We start from the raw sequence: 27,473 nt of genomic DNA on the forward strand, positions 1-27,473 counted from the left end.
AGCATAAAGACAATTCCTATTACTAATCTTTTCGTTTGCTGTCTTTTCATCTAGATTTTTCTGAAAAATCAGCATCTCTATACTGTAGAGCAAAATGACGCAGAAGAGCTGGTGGCCAGAGCGGCCAGGAACATAGAACAGCTGCTGCGGAAGAGGTCTGCTGCCTTGGAGGTAGGACGCACTGCAAGCAGGAGAACCAACTGTCAGTTTGCACATTTATGTAGATGTTGATGATGTGCAGGACAAACTTTTTCTCCACAAGGGCTGGAACGGAAAACATTTTTCAATTTGTTCCTTTTCTTTCCCAAAACTGTGCATAGATTTGAACATGTAAGATGGTGACARGTGTTATTCCAATATTTTTTTTATTTATTGTTGCGTAAAATAGAAGCAATGATGATGCTTTTAAGTGATATAAATTTGGTTGTTCATGCACTCATATGCTAAGCTGAATTGATTGGTCTGTTTCAAATCATTGTAAAAGCTGRAATTTCTCATTCAGAAAGGCCAAATACAGATTTGATTAGCAAAACTACATGAACTTTCATAGTTTTCAAAGGGTCGTCGAAACAATGTTTCTCTTTTACTGCGTTGCTGGTTTCAAAATCCAAATTAGTTCATGTTTGTATTTGAGATATGGACTCGGTGCAGACTTGAACTTAAAAAAAATAATAATAATAATAATTTTTGTCCTGTTCATCAAAATACCTTAATATTTAAATCACTCCTCTTAGTCGATATCTGGTGCTAAGACATTTGAACTATTTATTCTTACAACTCTAAAACGTCTTTTAATTTCTAATGAGGCCAACATTACACTGTAACAATATTTAAACTAATTCATAACAGATCGTAAGAGTGTTATGCCTCATGCTCATGTGTTAAATTAGGCCAAGTAGAAAGCAGTACATCATTTAAATTCAGAAGCTATGGCAAACTAGTGTAGGTAGAATGGTATGCATCCACTTAAAGAGGGTTTAGTTCAGTAATAACAGATAAGACTTCTGGTACCTTTAACCAGGTAATATAGCCTTAAAAAAGTATATCAGAAGATAGTAAGGATAATGAAAAAACAAAGACAAGTATGTATCCATCTGACCAATAATCAGACCACACAGATGCTAAACAGTAATCTCAAAATGTTCTGTCAAATAAACAAAACACTCTGTGTTTAGGATATTATTTTTCTTAATATTTTTCTAAGACTAGGATATTATGGACAGTTGACAGGATGACAGTACAGATATAAGCTGTATGAGCACTAAAACATCAGACCAATGTTCCAAGACCGGCTCCTGGAAGAAGAGTTTTTAAAGCTGCAGTGCTTCATACTACTTGCTGTGGGCTAGTTTTTCAGCTTAATGTATTTTCAATACAGTAGAATGTAGCTGAMAAATATGTTAAATATTTAGAGCATGATCAGTCACACAGTGACTGTTCTTAATAATTATTGAGTGAGAATGAAAGCTGTTTTAAGAAATGCTGCCGAATACAAAGAAAAATAAATAAATCACAACTGACACATTTATTATAACTTGGATAGAAGCTGAACACTGACACATTTAAAACAAAACGGTGCGAGCAGAACAGCAGCCTAGATGTTAAAGAATCTGACAGGCAACTTGGAGCAACATAAATTTTACAACATATGTTTCAAATTCCAGTTTCAAACATCGGGTGAAAAACAGCAGTGCAAGGAGCAGAATAAAAGTAGTTTGTTTGATAACAGCTGAACAAATTACTCGCCCTTTAATAAAGGCAGTAATAAACGTTATCAGACCACAACTCATTCTTATCACCACCTTTTGATCCAGAGTTGTTTCGTTTTTCAAAGAAGCTATATTGAGACTGTGGATCCAAAAATCTGTGACATTGAAAACTGCTTTACTGTTGCTGTGCTGTTTACATTTCTGGTGAAATATATGCATCTGTAATATTTCACTTAATCCTACTTGATTTAAAATGGGTGACTTGTGAACATGTTGAGTTAACAATTTGGAAGGAGCAGGTCAATAAAAAAAAATTAAAACTATGCAAAAGTTTTCACATTTAAGTGTTAGTTGCATTTTAGAAAACATACAACTTTTCTGATTGTTCACTTTATTTTATGTGAATAATTTTACATAGTAATTGCCATAGTAATTTTTTGTACGGATCTGACCAGTAGCTTATATATGGACGTACAGACTGAAGGGTAGGTGAGACATATTAAATAGCAGAATTCAGAAACTGTGGTTCATCTTATTATTTTTTTAAGATGCAATAATGAAAACCTTGACCCTGGGGAGCTTCTTTTTTCCCACCCCACCCCCTTTCTTTCCTCAGAAGTAGGTCAGCAATGCAAATCTTTATCATGAATTAAAACAATTTTAATGCACCCAGAGGGAGTTCATAAGACTGCATTATAAGGTCTCTTGGTAAATGTCTGATTAGAGATAGAACAAAAGTGTTTATGAAGGTTCGTATACACATATTCTGCCAAGACTCTGGCTTTCTGGTAAGTACTCTAGTGTTTTTAATATTTTTTCACAGAACTGGTGACAAAACATTCATAAGATAAAGAGAACATATGTTTGCAAGTGTTGGAAAGCAATAGCTGTAAGAATGAAGTTGTTGTGGGTTTTAGGTATGAAGAGAAAATAGGAATTCATGGTTAGTTGGGCATCATTACTAACTTTAAGTCTAGCCCGTATACATTAATCATAGGACATTGTTAATGTACAAGCTTTTTGTTTCACCCTTTCTTGCAAGTAACATTGAGTGAAGTATGGTATTCTCCATCCGGAATCATGTGGATGGGAAGATAATTGATGAACAAGACTAGGGTAATGTGGGCATGTAATCAAGAGAGATATACAGAGAGACAGTTATGGTTCCACAGGATGGTTAAAAAAGAGCAACATAGAATAAAGGAGGTTTTCAGMTTCTTTTATGCAAAAGTTTCCTCATTGGTCGTAACGGAAATCATAAATACCAGCCAACCTTTAAGATTAAAGTGATTTTTTTCATAGGACTTTGGTTTTATTGAGAAGTAACTTTTGCTGACTGATCTCTATGTAGCGGTTTAGATTCTAAAGTTTATCTTCCAAGCACAAGAAGAGAATTTATATTAGAGCTGAGACTTGCTTTGGTGTTCAGAAGATTTGAAACAAGGTCAGGTAGGACTAGCAATGTCAAAATAATTTCAGGTCGCCTAAGGCGCTCAAACAATTTCCTCTTGGCTTTGAAGTGTTTTCAAACTTTCTTTCTCCTTTTTTTGTTCTTATCTCTTCTAAAATCCTTCTGTCTTTGGCTGGTCCCAGTATATATGGAGTGAAGAACTTTTAGAGGCCACAGTTTATGTAGCACAGGTGTGTAACAAGTGTTTGGCATGGCATGTCTACTCATGCTTCCATAAATAAGCACGTGGCAGAATGCAACATGCATTATTAATGCCGACTTGGCTGCACAATGTTGAGGGAGGTTGCCTTATCAAATGGTTCTCAATGAAAACTGTGACTTGAGCTACACAGGCAACATTCAGACTGCAAATTTTGGTTGATTTTGATATTTTTGTTGATATGCTAAAATTGTTGCTTCCAAATAAGATAAAGTGAAATGCAGAACACAACAAAGATGTTCATTACAATGACYTTAACCTAGCCTGGCCATTGTTATCTTGTGCAATTCCGCTTGAATTAAATCTCGCTTGCATCACAATTTGGACTTTCTCCCCTTCACTGGAATCCTCACCGGTAGATTTTCTACCAGGCCATAAATTACTATTAACGGACTGAACCTCGTACGGCTCAGCACTTCTCTCTTTGCAATAGTTGTTTAAAGCGCAGGCAATTTTGCGAAAGCTTCATAGCGTCAAACTGGCACATGACATATGTTGCAGTTGGGTACAATTTAAAACATCACAGTCCCATGACTCCAGGAAGCAATCGTTTCTCTATAGCTGAGAGCCCAGACCATCTGGGAAGCAAATAGTGTAGGACACTGGCCTGGTTTTTACCAGTCTAACTTTATTCCCACAAAATACATTGAATCTGTTTGCCCGTTTCTTATGTGATGAATTGATTTCTTTGTGACACATGCCATAAAAAGCTATATGTCAGGTTTTTTCCCCAAAAAAGTAAATACTTAAATAAATGGTTTTGTTGTTTTTGTTGCAGAACTGCTGCCTGCATCTTAGCTGAAGTAAAGCATTTTAGCTAAAACAAATGCAGTGAAAGACTTAATTTTAGCAAATGCTATACTTAATCACTTTTGCATTTTAGGATTTTCCCTTTTTCTTCAGTCCACCATGGTTCATGCTGCTATGAACGACTACATGGGCAAAAGCTGYTGACATATTCTGTCACAGATCAGCTGCGTTCACAGATTTTTACCTATGATTACATCCTTCTAAACAGGAATTTTGTCACTTGTGTAGTAAAGGTGATTTAAAAAAAAATCTTTTGCCCAAAAGAATTATCTTGGTGTTCGGTGGTTGTTCCTGCACGAGTGTTCCTCTCCCCGTCACTGCTCCCGGCTCTGCTCACTCACACTCATCCCCTTGCTCAGTGGGGATGAGTGGGTGATTTCTGTAAGGCATGACTACATACAATAATCAAAGCACTGACTAATTAGAGTGAGTCAGGAATATCTGTCCATAAAGGCTATAAGGCATTTTGATCATTAAGCTGATGTGGAAATGCTATGAGCAACGCGTATTTAAATGGTCGGTCTTAAATGTTAAACTTTTCTTAAATAGGGTTAGATTTATCTCTGTCTACCCAGAGAAGGTTTTGATATTGTAATCCAATGTTGCTAATAGTAGTTTAAAGAACTTAACCACATTCAAGTAGATTTGTAACAAGCTTTTTCAAAGATGTAGTACACATACGTTTCTCTTTATTATAATTGCACAATGGAAAAAAACACTGATCTAATTCATATGTAACATACTGAAAGTTCAGAACATTTCCATAAGGTTTAAGTGTCATCTACACAGAGCAGTGTTTTTTTTTTGTCTGAAATCAGCTTATTGCCCCCGTTATGTATGAGCAGGGTTAGTAGAAGACTGACACCTTTTTAGTGAAAAGAAAAAGCCCAATCAAAATGTTTGTGTTGTGCAAGCAAAGTGCTGTTGCATTTCCCKCGTATAATGTCAAGTCAGATCTACTTTGCCATTTGTTTGCATACATTATAGCCAGTACTTGGCTCACTCATCTTCTTTTTAGCAGGCTGCAAAGTTTAGAGGTGAAAACCTGCTTTGAAGGTCAACGTGGGGTGAATCCAGAAGGAAACGGCTGCTACGGTTAATCTCTAAGGTTTCCAGCCTCTCCTCAGTATCTAGTCAGCCTTATATTTACTTATTTTTTTCTAGCATCAAAACTCTAAGGCTTATTTACTGCTTATTTATATCCCTTGTAACTAGAGTTATGCAGTAATTAGTTATATCTACTCGTTCACATTTACTTCAGTAACTTTATGAAAAAGAAAAATACTTCTAATGGGTAGTTATATTGCACCATACCTTCTACTTTTACTTGAATAATATGATTTTGAAGCTACTCAAAATGTAGCTACTCTAACTTTTCACTGAGTGAAAACAAGCACATTTCAACCAGACATTCACAGACAGACACCCACACAATTTATGATAAAGTGAGACTTCTCATATATACACAAGCTGGCCTGTTCAAGTGTTGTTTACTGTCTTGAGCATGGTGTGTCATTTGGAGGGCAAGAGAATATCCAGTATACAGAATATCTAGCATAAGTTTGCACTGTTCAAATATCCATTTTTGAAAATACCACAATTTGCACTACATTTTATGTTTCTATTTGTTTGATAACATCAGTTGTAAAAGAAGCAGTCCGCACATCACAAGAAATTACTCAGTACTGAGTAGCTGTTTGTTTTACATACTTTTGTTTTACTCTTAGTTGAGTAGATGGTTTGACAATTTTTTTTCTTGCTTATTAAAGTGGCACTATTATGTAAAGGTGATTTTTTTCCATCTTTCCATCAGATTCCACTGTTATTCTCTCATCAAAAATGTACCATACATGATTATTTCATGCATGTTTGAGAAATTCTTYGATTTTTCCTGGTAGCCATTGTGGGTGCTGAAATGCATGGTATCACTGTGCTTGTTTGTTGACTAGGCTTCATCACACATGAATATAACAAAATTTAATTAAGTGGGATTTTACAGTTAAAGAAAATATTACCATGGCTGCTTAGATTGGAAAGCAATTTGTAAATTGTCATCCAAAGGAAACTTTATCAGCTTTTATTAGAAATTTTGTGCCAGCATTATGAGGATACCATAATTATAACACAAGTAACAAATGGAAACATATTAGCATAGGCACAGGCTGATCATTCATTCACCCTGAGGCAGCTGTATTAAAAATAACTTACTTTTTTAAAGCATCTAATTAAGTCTGGTGATTAAGTATTTTAATTATAGTTTGATGAGATTGTGATAAAGCTCTTGCCTGAAAACGTTACCTATGTCTTACATTGTGCCTAATTTGTTACACATAATAAAATGTTATCAAATATAGTTTGGAATTTTACTTAACTTTTGTAAGGTACAAATAATAATAAAAAAAAGGATCACACTAGCATAAGTGTATTTATGCTAGTGTGTTTTTATCTTGAATGAAGGATTTTGTTACATGGAATTCTGTCTCACATCCTATTTGATGTAGTTATGTTTGAAAATGTGGCCACATTAAGAGCATTGATTGTATGAAGTGGAGGATTACCAGCTCTATCTACCATCTTTTTTTTTTTGCTCAGAGTCAATAATGATTTTACAATCATTAAGTAAAGACATTAAAAACACATCATAAAAGAAAAACAAATTGCTGATAACTGCTGTGCTGCTTCTAGGTCTCTACTGAATTGGCTTATTAGATGTCAATGCAAGTTCATTTGTGCAGCACATTTCAGCAACAAGGCAGTTCAAAGTGTATTGCATGACAAAAACACGGCTCAACAAACAAACAATAAAAACATAACATTACAGTGACAAATTGAAGAGAAGTAAATTAAAGTTTCAATTCATACTAGGATTGATCTACGTCCACTTATAATTACTATTCAGTGGTTTTTAGCYGTGATTTAAGGAAACTGGGTGTTTCAGGACACACTTTAACCAGTAATAGTTGGGGTCACTTTTCTTTGCTTCTCTTACTTTAGAAGTTAGAAGTCTCAAGAGCATTTCCTATCTCTTAGTATGAGGTAATTACCATAGCCCAGCTGGGTGTTATTGCTGACCAGCCCATTCATTTATGACTATCCTCTGATGGTGATCATGATATAAATGTCTTTTTGTCTATGACTTTTAGATTCTATAAACCAATACAGATATTGGTTTTTTATTTTYCCCCCAATGCAATTTTGTGTAAATAATTATTTTGTGTAATTTTGGTGTCTGCAGTGATATGATCTTAAAGATTCCCAGTGTAATGCTAAGTCATTCAGTTATCTACCTCCATTCATCTAGAGGTACGCTTMAGGTGTTTCAATTATTATATGTTTCAATTTGTATTTGAGACTTTAGTTCCATCATATTTTATTATGCTTCCCATTGACATCAGTGTGTGAATGTGTGTGTATGGGCGAATGACTGAATGTAGTGTGAAGCACTTTTGGGTGCTTTGGACTTGATAAAATACCATAGCAGTACAGGTCATCCATGCTTATGTTTAAATTTGTATTTGAGACTTTAGTTCCATCATGTTTTATTAAAATGTTCCCCATTGACAGTCTTATATTATTCTGTACAAGATGTGACATTGGGATAATTTTGTGTGTGTGTGCATGTGTATGTGAATCACAAATGTCTGTATGTGTAGGGGTGCGGGTGTGTGTGTCTACAGATGAAACACACTAATGAGCAGAGGCTATGATATGATCAGAGATATGCCAGTCTCAAGAGCAGATGTTGCCCAACCTCCCATCTCTGCTCTGTGCTGATCATATTAAACAGACAAGAGGTTCTGCATATGTCTCTATCTTTCCATTTCCATTCTTGCTTATGTGTGATGAGAGAAAGAGAGAGAGAGAAGTGGGAAGCAGTAAAGATGAAAAATCCTTCCTAAACTTACGGGAGTCCAGGGAAAAGTGTGTACAATGCAAAAAAATGAAATCCAACTGGGATGGGATATCTTCAAATGAAGCCAAAACATGACTGTTTTCTTCCTACAATAGACTTATACTACTCTTAGAGTAATTTAGTCTTAAGAACATAAGGTTTTTTGGCTATKGTGCTTTTATAAACATATAGTCTTTAAATGTGCACAATTAAATAAWGTATGTTCAAGACAACAGTTGTCGATTTGCTTAAAGAAGTACATTTTTAGTGAAAACATCAGCGAAGATATATTAATCRTTTATCTACATGTGTACTGACTATCTTATGCGTACATCCAAAAAGGTCTTTCATCTATAGCAAGGACATACTGTCACTTAAAAAAAATAGTTTAATTTCAATTTGGAATGCACTCAATGCAAAGAAATCCAAACCATGTTCTTCCACAGTTATGACTGCAGGGGTACTGATCAGAGAATTTGTAGGTAATTTCATAATAATTRTGTATGTCCTTCTACAGAGCGAGTTGAACTCTTCAAAAGGAACAGAGGAACTTTGCTGCAATACCATCATATTCCTTTTATTTGCTAAAGTCTAATTTAAGGTGTGGACAGTTGGGTTAAAGCCAACATTCCTACATTGAAAATAAATGTATATCTAGAAGCTTCTTGTACCTTTTCTTTTCCCCTCTAACTTCATCTTTAACACCTTTAGGTATGTAATTATTTGACTTTAAAGTTTTTGTCAGTTCAACCCAATAGGTTTTATTTGGTTCCTGATTGGTCTTTTGACTTTTGATTGTGCTTTTATTTTTGTTACACATACTACTTTTCAAATAGTTTGCTGGGTTTGTTTGGATAKGTTCTGCTCTAACAATTGCTGTTGTAAAATGTTRCCTGCTTACCTCTCCACCCCCAAGACAATTCAAAGTGCAGGCATCACAGATGTATAGGCAGCAGCAAAACACAATTGCATATTTCAGTAAMATATACAAATATGTAATATAAAGCATATTCTAAACCCACTTTAGCCARCTGTTTGGTGGAATYGAATGGACTAAGCAGTGATAGTAAAGGAATAGTAAATCATTGGGTCTTTAGGTGGCGTAATCCCCAGCATATCACTGAATAAGAATTTTGGTTCCCTGGGTATAAAACTGTTATCTGGGACTTTCCATCTATATCATCATCTGGAARAGCTTCCTTGTGTATTTTTTTTCCACATTTAGTGTTTGCTTGAAAGGCTTTATGTAACCTCATTCACTTTGTTGTTTGTGTGCCAGTTAAATGCACTAACTAAAAAAAAAACAACAAAAAAACAGCTAATGGATTTTGCCTAGAATCCATCAGCTTTTAAATGTTAGCAACATTGCATAAAGGCAAAATGACCAAATCATTTCTTTGGTCCTTTTATGTTCCACATGTTTCTGTCAGTGAGTTGTTATCAAAATGACCCTTTCCTTTTCCATTTATTTGTTGTTTTCTGCTCATGCTAAATCTKGTTGTTCATATTTAGCTATGAAAATTTTTTTTTTTAAATATGATAAGGTGTTATACTTTCCAAAATGGCTTTGACATGAAAGCAACTCATACATGCATCCATTGCATACATACACTTGAGAGTAAAAAGACAGTGAGTTCGATGTAAAATAGCAGTAGACTATTCCCATCAGATAGTCTGGTGCCCTTAGAGAGAATGTGCAGCAGCAGGGTATTCCCCTGGGTTCCAACAGCTGCAGAAGCTCAACTCCTCCTCTGTGGCTTAGCCTCTTTCTTTTTAAATTATATCACCCATCTCTGTTTGAATCGATGCTCTCTTTACATATTTCCTATTGCTCTCCTCCTACAGTACAATATAAATAAAATGTGTATAACCGCTATTAGGTTTGCAATACATCATTTTCAGGCAAGATTTAAAATCTTTGCTCACCTTTCTGTTTTGTAAGATGAGTTTTCAGTATTTGTTTTAATAAACCCCATAATCAATGCCTTGCATTTTCATCTTTCTTAACATACTGTTTATTGATAACTGTGATTAYGACTTTGTGGGGACGTTTTCACTCTTTCTTTTATTTCCTTCCTTTTTAAATTTTCCACCCTAAATCCTGAAGGATTCAGGAATAATGACATTCTGGATTGGACAATCTGGAATCGGGAACGGAAAGATATGAGTGTGGGTGTAATGATCTTTTAGACCTTTGTGAGTATCGCTTTGTTGTCTAGGAGTGGGGTGGGCTGCTTCGAATTGGCCATTGATTTTAGGCGTGTGGAGACTTGACACACACACAAACACACACGCACACACAAACACAGGGAGCCTGAGACGCTCGGTGAGGTTTAGCAGAGCTTGTCTCATCTTCCCTGTCTATCCTTTAAGCTGTGAACTGCTTTCTCACTAAATGCATGGTGGGCTGCTGGGCTGCCCTGGCAGCATGACAATAAGACTTGCAAGAGTCTTGCAGCAAAACCTCTCTGTGGGGTTTTTACCTCTCCAATACTTCTACTCAGGCAAACTTTGGTTTCTGCATTCTGTGGTTACAGCCTAATGGTCTCACAATACATAACCGTGGACAGTGCAATGATGCTATCAACTACACACCGTTCTTGGTTCATGCACCTTTTATGTTCAGCCTGAGTGAAAATTYGTCTCKGCAATGTTTTCTGTGGATGCTATTCAAGATTATTCTCAGGTTGATCCCKTTATTATTTCAAATGTATTCATCCCTATGATACTTGTTTTCACACTTTGCTTTTAAACATCTCTGTCTCTCAACTGCCACAAGCCAAATGGCCGGAGTCATGTACAATTCCAGCTTTATAAAGCTGAAAAATGGAAGACATATTTTGAAAGAGTGGACTCATTATTGCGTAGACCTTCACAAAAATTGAAAGAGAATTTAATGAGCAATTAGATCAAACATGCTACCGAAGCTGTTATGCACTCCCATTAAGTAAAACACCGGAGTGCTGAATTTATTTTCAGCTGATGTCTAATCTGTTGGTCCAAGCAGCAACTAGCAGTTGCTCTGTAATGAGGTAAAAGTTTACCCTAGTTTAAAGAGATTGATTTGGGTGTTCTCACCAGTCTGGACACTGAGAAGTTTTGAGATTCTGCTCACCATTTTTACATGTTTGCATGTTTAGAGATGTTGATACAGGAATAGAGAAAAATGGAGGGAAATTTAGTTTTTTTTTTTTTTCTTCCCACACCTAATCTCCCCCTCCCCCATATACCCCGGAGGGGAAAGGAGCCTCGTCAAGGCTCTGTCATGAATTTTTAACAAGCCAGTCAGCCTGCCCTCTTGAGGAGTGTATATATTCTTGCAGATTTGCATGTGCATTTTCATACACTACCACTGAGATGAAAGTGGAATTTTATAAACATTATCTCCCAATGTTATCTGTTATTGTCATACAAAGTCTGCAAAAATGATGTATGAAGTGCTAAATGGCTATAGACAACTTTTTTTATTCATGCTCAACTAAACAGCAGTGTGTCAATGTTTCTGACTGGACTGGTGGCATTTTTAATTCMTTACCTACTTATATACATATATAAAATCACACAGGACTTTGATTTCTTAACATAATATTTTGCTCAAGTCCTTAAAGCATGTAATGCTACACATCACACACAGATATATCAAGCACACAGTCGTTGAATCTTGAGGATTATATGAAATTCTTCAAAACTTTGTATATAGCTCTTCTGTCWGATGTACACAACCAGATGAAACTACTAAAATGATCTAAGCAGTATTACATCTGAAGGTATCAATTTCAAGTATTTAACAGACAACAGAAGATGGCCATTTTAAACTGAAGTACTGAGAACATAGTCATGCATAATAATTTCACCATAGCTACCTTGTGTTGACTCCAAATTGAGTATGTTTGTTTATGACTGGATTAGTCTGTATATTTAGCAGCTGACGGGTCTGGAACAAAGCCCAGGACTGCAGGCCATAGAGATGACACTGTTGATCAGAAAGGAAATCACTGCCAGAAGCAGACTCATGGTTATAGACACACATTGACAGGACTGTGAAAGCCCTGTAGTTTTAGATCWTTTAAATGAGAATATACGCATTGCTTTGTCTCTGGAATTGTCTCCACCATGCGTTTAAAAGTGTTGTCTTCTGTGTAAGTGTCTAATATTAGATTGTTGTTGTGAAACATCCTTTGGGCAGTTTCTAATTTGAAGCCCTTTCTCATTTCTGTCCCCCAGAAACTGGCCACAGCTGCAGAGGTGTTCCAGAAGGAACATGCGTGGAAAGACGAGTTTGAGGTAAAAGGGAGAGAAAAATGCACTGAACAGTACATATATTACGTATACACACACAAACACAYGCACACACACGCACGCCGACATGCACATTACACACATGCACACACACATAAGACAACAAGAAACACAGATAACYCTGGAAAAAGTCAGGGTTTATATTTACGCTGTTGGTGGATGTTATTGCTGCAGTTATCTGTCATAAAAAGAGATCACAGCCTCCATGCGAAATGGAGCCATAATCACATCTTTATTGCATAATTATGGTTTATTGCACATTATACACCTTGTTGTGACACATTGTGGCCGCTACTTCAAATGAATGATAGAGACAGCTTTAAACGTGGCTGTAAAATGTTGCTGTCATAATGGTCAGTTTTTTTAATTGCTAGCGTTACAAAAAGATTATGTTGGTCTGTCACCAGAAAAACATCCACAGGTAAACATAGAAAGTAAAAACATTTAAGATGATTCATGCAGCTTTAATATCCAGTGTCATCATTACCATAAAACAGATAAAGCAGCGCATCAAAAAAAAAAATCTGTTTAAAAATGGTTTGAAGGAAAATATACTTTTTTTTAACTTTTCAATTTCAGTAGAAATCAGCCTGTTGACTAGCTTCTTGATTCATCTGTCATATCCAGGCATAAAGTGTGTTGTATCCTCACTTTTCAGTTTGAGTTGATATTTCATTATTCAAATTATTTATAATGTGGATGCATTTTTTGTTTACATACACAGAACATATTCACATTTCTGACAWAGATGACTTTTGTAACAAAACTGCTTAGTTTATATTTTTTCTTCTGGACAAATCTAATAAAAACATTCCCATTAGAAAACTCTTTGTTATGATTACAGGGACAGATTTTCAGAWATTGTTACAGTCCAGGTCTTTATCCATGAATGACTCAATAGACTTTTTAGTGTTAGAAAAAGTATGCATTTGCTTTGAAAATCAATAAAATGGCAGAACATGTCATGCACATGTTGTTATTTCAAGATCTTAAGGTTTTCTGGTTCTAAAATATTATGGTATTTGGGTTTTAATAAGTTCCCAATTAGTAAATTAGCTTGTTGTGCAACTCTTTGAAAAGCATTCAAAATGTCGTTTTGTTTTTGTTTTTGTTTTTTACAGGATGATGAAATTGCCTACTACAATTCAAAGGACAACGTAAGTGTGCTTTTTTCCCCCCCGACACTTTTCCGGTTTCTTTGAACTCTCACTCCCATGGTTTCTTAAAGTTCACAGATAAAACTAAGACATAGGACGAGAAKATGGATGTGTTAGCCACTGCTCTTTTTAAAGCCTATTTTCCCTTCTGTCTCTAATATTCCTACTATTCACCACTTTTACAATTTCCCTCCGCCCCCATATTCTATATCATTCCCTCAGCTTTTTATTGCAGTATCACCCTCCTCCTCTTTCCCTACTTCTTGGGCTCTTCTTCCATGCAAGCCTCCTTTCAGTCATCTTTCCTCCCACCCTCGCTCAGGTGAAGAGGTCTCTGCCATGCTTCTCCTCTAATTGACAGATGAGATGTATGAGCTGGCTACGCTGTTGCTTTATTAGGAAGCAAGTGTTCGCCCCCCACCCTCCACTCCTCCCTCCTTGCTGAATCTCTTTCCCTCTCCCTCTCTCAACACCTCACCACCTCTCTACTGTGCATTCTTTCATATCTCATCAGTTTTTGCTTTTCACTACATATTGTACTTTCTCTAAACCCCCCTTTTTATGTAAATTGGGAGGTTGAAAATACACACAGATGGTGTCACTTCCTGGCGCTCCTCTTTCGGGAGAATGATCTATAAAAGAAGAGACAACACATCTTTTATCAGACAATAATGCTTCATTTTTTATTCGACTACCTGGGGGATGAAATTARCTGTGGTAATGAAATTACATCTGACAGAATTTGTTGGGGATGTACTGCCGGACAGTTGTCTGCTTCTTTGCTTACAGATAAAGCCAYAAAGTCAAATGCTAACAAGGAAGAGTGTTAAATTTACTGAAAGCTGTGATCAAAACTACTGCATCCATCTTGATTTTCCTTTTTCCCCCACAGCTGGATGCAAATGAGACAGAGGGGAGAAAATTCAGGATTCGACCAGACTTTAAAGAGGACCCTTCATTCAAACGGTTGACTGATCACAACCATACAGCTGTCCACATTCCCACTGACATCTATGATGGCTGTGAGTCTGCACACACACACACACACACACGCACGCACGCACACACACACACACACGTTCACGCACGCAGACACGCACACATGCACACTAACCCAACTGGTAACCATGGATACAGCTGACACACCAAACCATTATAAAATCTTGTCAACAGATTTTGCTCCCAGCAAACTTGCCCTTGGCTAAATAATGTTTTTAAAAGAAGTGAAACCGTATAATGAGGTCTTCTCGAGGTTTCTGCTCTGTTATTTGCTGTTGGTGAAAAGAGGATCTTCTAATTCAAATGTGTCCATATTGCATTATTAAGCACAACATGCCCATTTTCATAAAAAGGAATTATAGAATTATTTTATACATGTCTTTAGACTGAAACCATTAATATTGTTCACAAATAAGAACACTTATTTAAGTGTAAATTTAATTTTGTGATATGCACTACTTATTAAATTTGGCCAATGCAAAAATAGCAGTTCAGCTTGTTGTGTAGTTTAAAGAATTAAAAAGTAAGTACATAGAATAATCAAAAACCTAGTAATTAAGTGATGGTTCTAAATATTCTGATCAACCACTGTAGAAAAAGTTATGGTTTAGGCATTAATTTAAAAGGATCGATGATGATGTCCGTTCTTTTTGCGGACTTGGACTGTTTTCACTATCAAAAGTACTTTGACCTTATAAAAGGCATGGAGTTTCCATTGGAGAGTACAGTCTCYATTATTGAGAAAGGAGGGGATCATTGTGGAGTAGAATCAATGGAAGACATTTATTTAAGAGCTTTGGGTCAGCCTCCTAAACAGAAGACTATTTCCATAGCTCAAATATAATCCTAAAAAAACATTTTTGCTGTTTCCTCTGTCAACGCGTCTCTGACCTTATCACACAGTGATGATCATGACACCATGGCCCCTGGATGCATAACCCTAATGACCAAGTAGGCCAGTGTAACTGACACAAATAAGCCAAGAACAACTTCTACACACCTTTCAGCCTTTTGTAGAGCARCTTGGTTTGTGCCAAAATGCCCTCTTATCCCTCTTAAAAATGTTATGCATTGTTAAATTGTGCTTGTGTAGTATTCTGTAAGAGTAGTCCTGGCTTGCTGCTGGACAAAAAAAAAAAAAAAATGTCACTTGGAGGTAGTTTAGTCAGATCACCTTGTAAAGGTCAATGTTGTTGGTGTGTTTGTAACAATAATGGCCCTTAACACAAACTCATTTTTAATACTTTGATGCAAATCAAGAAAAATGCAGTTTTACCCATTTTCACACCATTTTTATTTTCTCAAATCCTATATGAGAAATAACTCAGAGTCTAGAGAACCTTGAGGTCTTGTTTGTTAAAACATGACTGAACGATGGCTTGAAGAGTGATCTACAGTTTCTGTTGTGAACCTCCTGTGTTTGATCAGTGCTGTGGAGCGCATTGAAGTGAGGAGAGCAGTTCTACTTAATCACACTGTTATATCCATCAATATGTATTACTGGATTGGACAGCATCTATTGACTGCTCCAGCTAGTGACGTGCACCTGCAGATACCATTACTGTKCACTGATTCATGTCCAGAAATAATCGTCTGAAAATATAAAGGTAATACTATGTGTAACTGTTGTAATGTTATATTTTATATATAGTTTAACTGTGAGAGACCAAAGCTTAAACCTCAGCTCTTACTTTTATCTTTAACACTTYATCCCTCTTGGAAACCTGCCCATTTTTCTGCTGTACCGTTCCTCTTAATGGCKCAACAATCAATGAATATGAGCAGAGGTCCCGTTGAAATGATCAACTTGGGTAACACAAATTKAAATCATTACAGTCATCAATTTCATGTGAACTTGAATGCCCACAAAATCTAAAACTGTGAACATACTCCAGATAACGAGCAACATTTTATCAATCTGAAAATCATCAAAGAAAGAAAGGAAGACAGAAAGAAACGAGGAATTTAATTATTTGTTTTAGTATATTTTCACATTTGTTTGTACAATGTAATGAAATGAACTAAAACTGTCAGATTTGACTCTGGCTTTGCTGCTGCTGTGCCAATTCTTGAAGCACAAAGGACTAAGATTTGGAAACATTAAATAGAGACTTAATGATAACATTACTGACTTAAGTAGTTGTGCAGTTTTTGCAATAGTATGATTTTTGTACCAATACTTCTGTCTTGTTTTCTGCCTTGCATCASTGCAGGTGTTCTTGTAATCTCACTTATAAACGTACATACTTGAATAACCAAAGAATAAAAAAAGACTGCCAATGGAAAATTGTACATTTTAGAGTAAACTGTTACAAAGCAGTTGTGGGCTGCATGTAATAAAAGTCGATTTCTGATCATTTCATCATCATGTGCTGACATTTACCTTAAATAGTCCAGAATAATTGGATTCTCTAGAGTCTCTATGACATTACAACTTCTCAAGCTGAATGTCAATGAGTTAAGGATTGGATGTTGAATGTCTTAGCTATGCACTGTGCATTGTCTCTGCACTCGCATGTGTTCTGTCTTATTTTYTTCATTTTGTGCTTTGAAGTGCTTGTCTGATGTGATGAAAAGGGTTCAGTGCTCGTCTTAAGCATATGATGACCACAGCGGAAGCTCTCAGTGAGCTTAGGTGACATGAGTCTGGTTACTGGAAGGTTTACCCACCGAATCGTAGTGCTGCTTGTTCACTCAAGCTYGTTCACTTTTTTCTGTTTGTTCTGGACAAACACAGAAACTGGATTTCTGTGTTTGTATGTAGATCAAGAGAAAAAAAACAAACAAAAAAAATCTTGCACAGCTGAATGAAGGAAGTGCGTCAGGACTGACTTAGAGAGACAGCAGGATGGAGCATGGATTTCCACAGCATGGATTTCAGCCTGCTGGTGAACCGTCTGGCTCCAAGGTTACATGTGTAACACTTCTGCTGACATGATAACCCCAGGTACAAATAAGGGACATGGTTGGTGGGTAGACGCAGGTGATTTGGGGATTTTTACTTCATTAAAACTGTTAKTCCTGTTTTGGCATGTTATCTGGGTTCTGGTAGTAAGTATACAGAGATACTCTGAGCATCAGAGRCGTATCCAGCYTGGATTTYTGCCAAACTGYCGACTGAAGTGGTGGAAAGTGTTCCCAKGTAGAGGAAAAATGGTGATTGGAGATGTAAGTTAAAGTTACAGGTGGAATAARAAMATGTTCGGTAGGTATTGTGTGGACACAAATGARAAATGAYATATAGTAGTGAATTATGCCAAAAAGGTGAGATAGTTATGTTGATGAGAAAGTATTTTGTCTTTATGTGTCTGTGAAGATTCAGGCCTGAGTCCACATGTACACCTCACTAGTTTTTAATAGGGGTGCACCGACTTGTGACCCTTTGTCATGAAGTACTTTARTGAAATTAAGCAATGCCTCAATACACATTGGAGGCACTGTGTTCTCAGCTGGCTTGTGCGATGATGCATTATTTATCCACTTGATTTTTGTTGTTGGTTGATTGATCCTAAGGTAAAATAATAAAATACAACATTTAAATTCTCAGTATCACCCCCTTATTTTTCTTTGAAATGTTATAGTTAATGACGAAATACATTACTAATTGCACTCCCACGCACTGCCTGCTTTTTTGCCTCCTTTTCCTAATGACACATGTACTCCTGGCATCCAAGCCTTCATTAATGCTGTCCTCGTGAGACATGCACATAGATAAACATTGTTTGCTTAGCACATCAATGAGCCACTTCACACTCAGTATAGGAGCCCAATGTGGTCACATATACATATCTAAACAGATAGAAAACATAATTCCTTTACATTATTATCTTTCAATTACAAATACACATATATATATATATATTAGGGCTGAAACAATTATTCAGATTAATTGTGATTAATCGGTTATCGACACAATCAACCAATTTAGTAAATGATTCATTATTAACTGGAGTGACTCTAAAACATTCCAACTGATGAAGGGATAACACCCTCAGAACTGATGAAGGGATAACACCCTCAGACCAGTAACTATCCACTGTACAAAACATATACTTCATTTTTGTTGAAAAATCTTTTGTCTATAATTTTGTTCTACTCAGAAGAGGCATAGTTTTAGCCTCAAATTATGTGAAAAAAAAACTTGTTGCATATGTTGTCAATTAGTCCACAAAAGAAAAACACCTACACTGCATTGATGTAAAGCGGGAAGAGCTGATGTTTACAAAAGTTAATGTTCTAACTTGTATTTTAACAATTGACATATTTTTTTAGCTGTAGATGCATCCTTTGCTACAAATGACCAAGCGAACACTAAAGGAATGTTATGTTATTGCATTTAGGCAAAAGATTTATTTATTTTCTTAAGTAAAAAAAGGAATTAAATAATTTGTTTACTTGTATCTTTTAATGTATTTCAGATCTAGCGTTAAAAAGGTTTAAGTGGTTAAATGAAAAATCGTCAGAATACGAAGATATTTTGAAAATTGTGTCACTGAACAGCAGTAGTAGCTAGACAAAGAAAAGATTGAGTTGCGATGGCACATGTTGCGTCTCCATCAATCATAGTCAGGGTTATGTGGCTCTGAGCTGCCTTGGTCCTGTGCCATTACATCCATAATGCCTGTTGCCTCTCACAACACACACTATCAATCAAACGGATGCAGTGATGGAAGCACAGACAGACGCACACAGGCAGCTGGGTGTTTCTGATGATAAGCACTCTTAAAATAAAACAGATTAATTTTCCAGCAACATAGCAGTTCCTTCCTGAATACCACCACTTTTATTGGTGGCTAAACATGGGCATTTGCTGTTGAGCTGGACAAATATTTGCTCATGTGTCCTGCTGAGCAAATGAGCCGACGCTGAGTGAGTCTGTCTGTGAATCTTGATGAATGTGTTAATCTTGGATGCCCACGTGTCTTTGACTATTCTCCACAGCATTCTGACAGGCTCATCTGTGTCCTCTAAACTGTATTGACCAGGCAAACACAGACAATTGCGGAACTACAGAATTGTGACAAAAAATTCAAATCTGATCTTACAAATAAACTACACTGATAATCTAAATATTTGGGTTGTTAGTTTCATTTTTGACGCCGCTCCTGTTTGTTGTTTCTTTTTTAAGCGTGTCTTGCTCTGCTATAAAAGATCAGCTTAAACTAATGGAACTGTGCATCTACAACAAATTTGTAGCAGTGGTTAATGCCAAGCTGGTATTGTGTAAAAAATGAATAAGTACATATTTTTAACCTTTATTTTATCAAGGTAAAAACCCCTTTAGATTAAAAACTTGGCCAAAGAGTCAGCAACAAATACAACAGACAAATTACAGTTAAAAGAAAATGCCAAGCTGTAAAAATAGGTACATGTCATTGAATCGACCTCAAGACCCTTTAGTTTGGATGTAAATGCATAAAACAAGATAAATTCTGTCAATTTCAAAGTTTCTTGTAGCAAGTTTCAAGAAGAGGGAGCAGAATGAACGAAAGTCTTCTTACCCAATTCAGTCTGACCAACAAGGACAGAACAAAGCAGCAATTTGTGTGAGTTAAAAGCAGAAGAGTCAACATTTCTCAGTGCAATTGCAGTACAAACATAGGCTGTCAGGAGGCTTGTAAGTAAAAGTTAACCAATGGGAGTTCCTTTGGGAAGCCTGAAAAAGGCCATCCCACCTGTGAGTACAAATTACAGTGGTGTGTTTGTAATGAACCTTGGAGAAGAGAGGTAGACAAAGTCTACCTCTCTTCTCCAAGTGTAGTTTATTGTGTAGTTTATTTCAGAAATAATAATAAATAATAAAACTGAAAATATATATCAGTAATATACCTTATTCAACTGACACATGATTGTCTAGTTTGTACTATGTTGTCTTTTGACACAAAGTATGTATTTGTGCATCTTTATGTTATAGCAACCATCGTGCTGAATGAGCTGAACTGGACAGAGGCATTGGAGGATGTCTTTAAAAAGAACAGAGAAGATGACCCAACACTTCTTTGGCAGGTGTTTGGCAGTGCTACAGGCCTGGCTCGCTACTACCCTGGTAAATAAATAAATAAATTAATTAATACTTTGGTTATCCCAAGATACAGCCTGTGGCTACAGAAAACATCTTGTGTTTCTCTTAGTAATCCTATGCGATGATGCACTGTAGAATTGATGCTACACCGATCACAAGTAACATAATGACTACTAACGGATGAGATGAATCATTGGTTAGGTTTTCATCACACTTCATGTTGTTAGGTGTTATGCATAAGGCAACAGGTTTATAATAATCAACATCATTAAATTAATGTTAGAAGCGGGAAAAGATAGTGACTGGCAAGTTTGACAGGAGTAAAAATTATGTTGGTTAAACAACTGGGTAGAAGCATCTCCAAAACCACAATTTTAACAAAGCAGTCCGTATAACCCAAAGTCAGTCCTCGAGGGCCGGCATCCTGCATGTTTTAGTTCTCGCCCTGGTTTAGTGCACCTGCATCAAATGATGGCTCATTAGAAAGCCTAAAGAGCACATTGACTTGCTGAGGAGGTTGTAACTATCACTAGGGAGAAAACTAAAACATGCAGGACGCTGGCCCTCGAGGACCGAGTTTGGACACCCCTGGTCTTACCTATAACATATAAATATCAGATGTTACAAAATTAACATCTGATATTTATCTGATATGTTACAAAATTGTTTTACAACATATGGTGCAGTCCAAATTCACACAAACAGTGCATAATTATGCATAGATATAACCTTTGTAAAAATTTTAATATTGTTTTTGTGAATAACAAATTATTTCTTTCTAACTCACCTGGTTAAATAAAGTTTTATAAATAAATCCAAGACTAATTGCCATCAGAGGTCTGGAAGAGTCTCTATATTGCTTTGTCAAACCTTTTTTGGCATTAAAACAGGGATCAAAACAGTCTTTGGCAACTGGTCACAATATTTACCAACAGAAGCACATTAACTAATGGGGAGATTAAAATGAGTGAAAATGTGTAGTCATAACTGTCATTTCAAAGCTGTTAACCCCATAACATGCATGACAGGTCTGAACATACTCTATGCTCCTGCAGACTTGCATTTGTTGTGGCTCTCTCTAAAGTAGAAAGCCTGCACATCCAATTCTTTCCTCCTGGTATTATTTTAGAATAGCATAAAACGTGCTGCAGTGAACATGGTGTGATGAATTTACGAGTCCATCCAACTGGCCAGCTGTCATTATAAAATGTGTCCTATCATGTTAGACAGTGACTCACTGCTGAGCCATATTTAGCGCTGCATATTGCTAGAGTTTAACAGTCTCGCAGTTTAATGTGTCAGAAATTGAACCAAAATAGGAATTAGTGTTAATTCCATTTAATAATAAGCAAGATTATAATAAGCCTACATTTGATCTCCTTTTATAGCCTCTCCGTGGATGGATGCTCGCAAAACTCCCAGCAAAATTGATCTGTATGATGTCCGCAGGAGGCCATGGTAATAAAACTGGGAAGAAATTTGCTCATCTGCCATTTTATTAGGTATACCTGTTCAATTGCCCATCATCACAAATGCAAGTTTAGACAATGACATTTTAGCAACTTAATGCATTTACTCATCTCGAAAAGTTCATTAGAATGAGAAAGAGACAGGATTCGCTCCAGTAGCCTCTGGTCACCAAATCCAATTCACCTCCTTTAGGATGTGAAGGAACAGGAGACTGACACTCTGGGTTTAAAACTATGGATATAAAACCGACAAATCTGCATAAAAATTTCATCATGTTTATGTCTACACAAATCTCTGAAGCAGCTATGAATGCAAACAGGGGGCCATCCTAGTACTAGCAAGGTGTACCTAATAAAGTGGCCGGTGCATGTGCATACAGAACGTTTCACATTACATTGCTATCCTTATTGACATATGTACAGTTCTTCTTTGGGTTGTGGGTTACTGTTCAGAAAGAGTTGTCTTACGTGCTGTAAGCAAAATGCATTTCAAATATTTCCAAAAGCCAATTTGAATCCGTTTCCACTTTAAGTGATGAGATACACACATGTTATTGGAATAATCCGTTTTAAAGATCTGACGGCAATTATAAGCGGACGTTCACAGTTTCTAGTCAGGGACATGGTTATTTGCAAACACTTTTCCAACATTAATAGTGCAAAGCCTTTTTATTAACTTTGTAGTAATTTCCCCTCTAGTCCATAAAAAATGGAACAATTAAATGTGTTACCTTTGGGTAAATCATTATAATGTCAGTTGGCATATTAACTGTGAATCAAAATTTGTAAGTCTTAATCCAGAAATGTTCTTTTTTTTATCATTCATTAAGGTACATTCAAGGGGCTGCCTCACCCAAAGATATGCTAATCCTTGTGGATGCGTGAGTACATGAAATATCCTCACAGATCCATTATCTTTTTCACATTTTCTTCTCTACTCTTGATGTGTTTTTTTTTTTTACCTACTTCATAATGTTCTGTATTTCTTAAGGCAAATTCAATTTTTTACTATTCAGACTACAGTCTCACAGAAGAAATGAGCTGATACTGAGTGAAAAGCTGTCCAATGTTTCATTTTTTCTTTTCTTTTTTTTCTTACAGGAGTGGTAGTGTCTCAGGTCTGACTCTGAAACTAATCAGAACCTCTGTCAGTGAGATGCTAGAGACATTGTCTGATGATGATTACGTCAATGTTGTTTATGTAAGTATTATTTCGTTTTTCACATGGTCATCTTTTGCCAGGGGTCTTACAGTACATGTCCAGATTAAACAAAGAGTGAAAAGTGCATTTTGAAGGTCTAAATGTAAATTATTGTCTATTATTATTACTATCCACTTTATTCAGAGTATGTTCAAATTATTATTTTTTTAATCTACTCATGCCTGCACATATTCAACACATGGCTATGCAGACCTAAATATTCACTAGGGGCAAAGAGATGGAGACAAGTAATGAAGTATAGATTCATGGACACCATAAAACCGATATTTAATGAAATACCTACTGCTCTATTTGTTGCTAAAGATTAAAACTCTGCCCGTCATGCCCCCAAACATCCACCTCAATCTACAGATGTGGACACAAATATGGCTGAACAAACCCACTGCTCCTCAAGAAATTAAAGCTGTGCTGTGACAGCACTGAACCCAGGAAGCAGTCATCCATCTCTCTCTTTGCCTTTAAATTCTTATATTTGTTCCTTTCATCTATATGGGATACAAGACCTTTGAGGTTTTTATCATATACCTCCATCCGCTGTTTTGTTTTAGCACATTTGTTTACACGCCACATTCTCATCTTTGCACAACACTGCATCTTCCCTCCCGTCACTGTTCCCACCTACTTTTCGTTCATTTTTTATTCTTCTCATTCACCAGTCACCCCTAACATTTTTCCCTCTACATCTTTCCATGTACTCAAGACCCACCACGTTTTGTAATTACATTCAGAAAAGAAAAACAATCTGGAAATTAGTTAATTGGTACCTGTGGAGGGCTTTATTGAGATGGGTCTTTACAGAGATTGGAGCTGTCTGCTTTCTCCCTGCACAAAGACAGACATTCAGGCTCTGCCTATCCTCCATGGGAACTCTTTTGTCTTTGAAACAATACATTCCGTTCCATTGCAGTCCTGAGACTTTGCAAAGATTTGCAATCAACAAACTCAGTTGGGGAGCGTAGTGAGTTAGACTAAAAGAGATGAGTTTTTATTTATTTTTCTCCCACTGCATGCTTGTAAAAAGCACCTAAATGATTTAAGCTGATAAAAAGCTCAATAGGATATGGATGAGGATAAGGATATGGGTGGATGGACGGAGCAAACAATGGTGATAGGAAGTTTAAGAATACATTGTGTCAAATGTATTTGATGCAACAAAAGTTTACGCCCATAAATTACTGTAAACATATTTTTTTACATTTCAGTCAAATTAAATTCTCTTCAATCACTGTCACTGAACACTACATTTATTGATGGAAACAGAAGTTCGTTTGAGTGTACTGAATCTCCAGAATAAGTATGTTAAAGTGATCCATTCACAAGATCTGCTCACTGGCTATAACACTTCATTTGTGCAGAGTGAAACAKCGCCTCCTGCAGCACAGTCTGGGTACTGCATGACTCAGGATACTCGCTTCGCTTTTCCAAGGTAGCGGGTATTGTTGTGTCAAGCTACACGGAACTAAGCTCATACACAACTCCGTCCATATTATCTTAATAGACTTGGGTACAGAAAGGGATGAAAATGAGAGGAAGGGGGACTAAAAAGTAAAAGTGATAGGCACACCAGTGCGGGGCACAACAACACTAGGGACAATTATCTTTTACTTATCTGATTTAAATGTGGCTGAAAATGCATTTGCATAGTGTTCAATCTTCAGTCACAATAAGCATATTGAAGCATTATATTGTTTTGCGTTTGGCCTACATAGTTGACTCAAGGATTAGAAAGTGTGAATATCCTAACTCTTGCAGTACACCTCACATACACAATATGTTTCTGTGCTGCTGTGAAACAGCGTAATCACATCACGTCCACAAACTGTGTTGGAGAGTCTTTGAGTTACAATATGAATGAATCACCTCCTGATTTTCAGTACAGTTACTGTGCTGGAGTGGTGCTGTGTGCTTGTTGGTGCAATGGTTGCTCAGGAAGTAGGGCTTCGTACTGCAAATAGTGTGTTGCAGTGCAAGCCTGTGATCCATCCTCTTCAGTTTTTGTGTCCTTAGAAAGACACTTCCCTAAGTAGTTAGTATGTAGATTACAATCGTCAGTGTGTGAATGGTTTGAATTACTGAATGCAGTGAATGTAGACAAATTACCTTTTGTCCCCTCCAGGTAATTTGTAGCATGCTGGGTGCTTGTAAGGGCTAACCAGGTCATGTATACCCAAAGCAAGAGCTGTGTTGGCGGCATTCTAGGCACAAAGTCAAGATTGTTCCCAGTGCTGGTTGGACTCTGCCAGAGCTGAACTCTGTCACTTATCTACTTTGTGACGTTCATGGACATGATTTTCTCTTAATGCAGGTGTCCATATCTGTTTGGTATTGTATTATGGTATCGTTAGTTAATTTAAGCTTGGGTCTTTGGGTCATCACCTCTCTTTTTTTGCCAAAATATGATTTAGACAAAAAAAATAAATAAATCACTTCTGGCGAAATGTGAGACAGCTAGGAAAGGCATGGAGTTGAGACACTGAAGGATGCTAAGATAGATCGAGGAACACAAAAAACTAGCAAGATATTATAGAAGAAGTAAACACCCACATATATACAAATCTCAGAGTGCTATTTTCTAGGAGCCTTTTTGTTCCTGTAGGACTCCAGGATCATCTAATCAGAGGTGGTTGGTCATACCGCAGACTCATTTTAAAACTCATGAAGATCGAGCTTTTCTGGTTGAGGCTCTGGAAATCTTTAAAGACTCTTTGATACTGACAGACTTTTAATTAGACTGCCACCATTCATGCCAGTTTTTATATTGTTTTTATGTTTGTCTCTTTGTGAAGCACTTTGTGATTCTGACTATAATAGGTGCTATTTAAATAAATGTAATTACTTTCATGAGGAGTACACAGATACGCAAATACAGATTGCGAAGAGGTGACAAAAAATAGGAAAACAGTTCCAAAGATCCATAGAGATCAAATGTAACTAAAGCCTGCAATACGGAGCACAATATAAGCTCTTAAATACTGAAAAACAGAATAAAGACTAATTACCCAAACATGAAAAACAAAAGATGGAATATTCTGAAAAGAAGCTAAATACAAACCAAAAGAGCCCAACGATTACAGCTCTAGCAGTGTTGTTGTTTTTTTTAGGAACTTGTTACATTTTAATACAGTTTTACTTACACTTTAAACCTACAGGCAAAGCAATCTAAAACTGTAAATAATACCATAAACATAACTTGTTGGGAACTATTAGAATTAAACATGTAAAAAAAAAAGAGGGGGGGGGRAAGAAAAGAGAAAAACTTTTCTTTTTTTATGCACATGTTCACACAGTGATGTGTGTCTGTCCCTGAGGGTGTTGTTACCTGTCACTAAATCATTGGTCTATGATATTATCCATTAATCATTACCCTTATTAGWAGCCCAGGGACTAAACTGGCATTTGATAGTGAAAGATCCTCAATACATATCTTAACACCTGGGCAGGTCAAAGATTGCTGATGGATGCTTTTCTGTCTTTTCATTTATCTCCTCCACTCTCTTTTCTTTTTCTCATTTTTCGACTTATTCTCACTAGCCCTCAACACTGCGCTCCGTCTACCCATCTCCACACCTCTCACCTCATTTAACCTCTAAAACTTCCATCCTTGCCTGTTCAGCCATGGCTACCAGTGCCAGTCTAGTGAGTAAGTCACATCGTTCCAAGTCAGAAATGCAGAGAGTCCAACGGGATTAGCGTTTGGAGATTAGCCGTCTTTTCTGAGTCATCACTAATCCATTTCTAAAGCCTGGACAATAGCACACACATACAAGAGAGGTTGTAACAGGATCCCAAGAGAATTGTAAAATTTCAAGTTTCATTCGCATCACCCCCCCCCCTCTTTGGGTATAATGAGCTTTTCCTGGAAAAGAAAAATAGCATCTTTCTCTCTGAGGAGATGATGAATGTGTGATATGAGCTTACTATACAAAATTTTCGAGTCCCTCCCTTTGAATCCACTTTTGAGTCCTGTGTTCACACTCCTGCTGCTGTCTTTTTGTGTCCTTTTTCTCTGATTCTCACCTTCTGCTCTCACCTTCGTCACTTCTTTAAATAGAATCTGCGATAGAAAATCTCCGCTCACTTCTTGTTGTCAGTTGTAAGCAAAGTTATTGCTCCCCGTGTTTATGCCTTACTTGTGTGTTGTCAACCTCATCCATTAGTGAGGAAATTAATTTAATCCAAAAATATGTATTTATTTTACTATTCAGAGCTGTGAAATACAGTGCA

The 27,473-nt window shown here is 36.6% G+C and overlaps 1 protein-coding gene across 4 annotated transcripts in view; it reads left to right on the forward strand.

Moving 5' to 3' along the window:
• Positions 1-27,473, forward strand: part of LOC103465999 (voltage-dependent calcium channel subunit alpha-2/delta-1) — a 70,463-nt gene that overhangs the window by 10,827 nt on the left and 32,163 nt on the right. For 3 of the 4 annotated variants that reach the window (XM_008411258.2, XM_008411259.2, XM_017305430.1), the window contains exons 4-11: positions 55-171; positions 12,306-12,365; positions 13,502-13,537; positions 14,430-14,559; positions 20,451-20,582; positions 21,947-22,016; positions 22,858-22,908; positions 23,129-23,228. In XM_008411258.2, coding sequence (XP_008409480.1) covers positions 55-171; positions 12,306-12,365; positions 13,502-13,537; positions 14,430-14,559; positions 20,451-20,582; positions 21,947-22,016; positions 22,858-22,908; positions 23,129-23,228 — 696 coding nt within the window. Of the gene's footprint in view, positions 1-54; positions 172-12,305; positions 12,366-13,501; positions 13,538-14,429; positions 14,560-20,450; positions 20,583-21,946; positions 22,061-22,857; positions 22,909-23,128; positions 23,229-27,473 lie in introns of those variants that run through there. The other variant, XM_017305431.1, reaches the window with a different exon arrangement.

This window comes from Poecilia reticulata, linkage group LG6, assembly GCF_000633615.1.
Source record: "Poecilia reticulata strain Guanapo linkage group LG6, Guppy_female_1.0+MT, whole genome shotgun sequence".
NCBI lineage: Eukaryota > Metazoa > Chordata > Actinopteri > Cyprinodontiformes > Poeciliidae > Poecilia > Poecilia reticulata.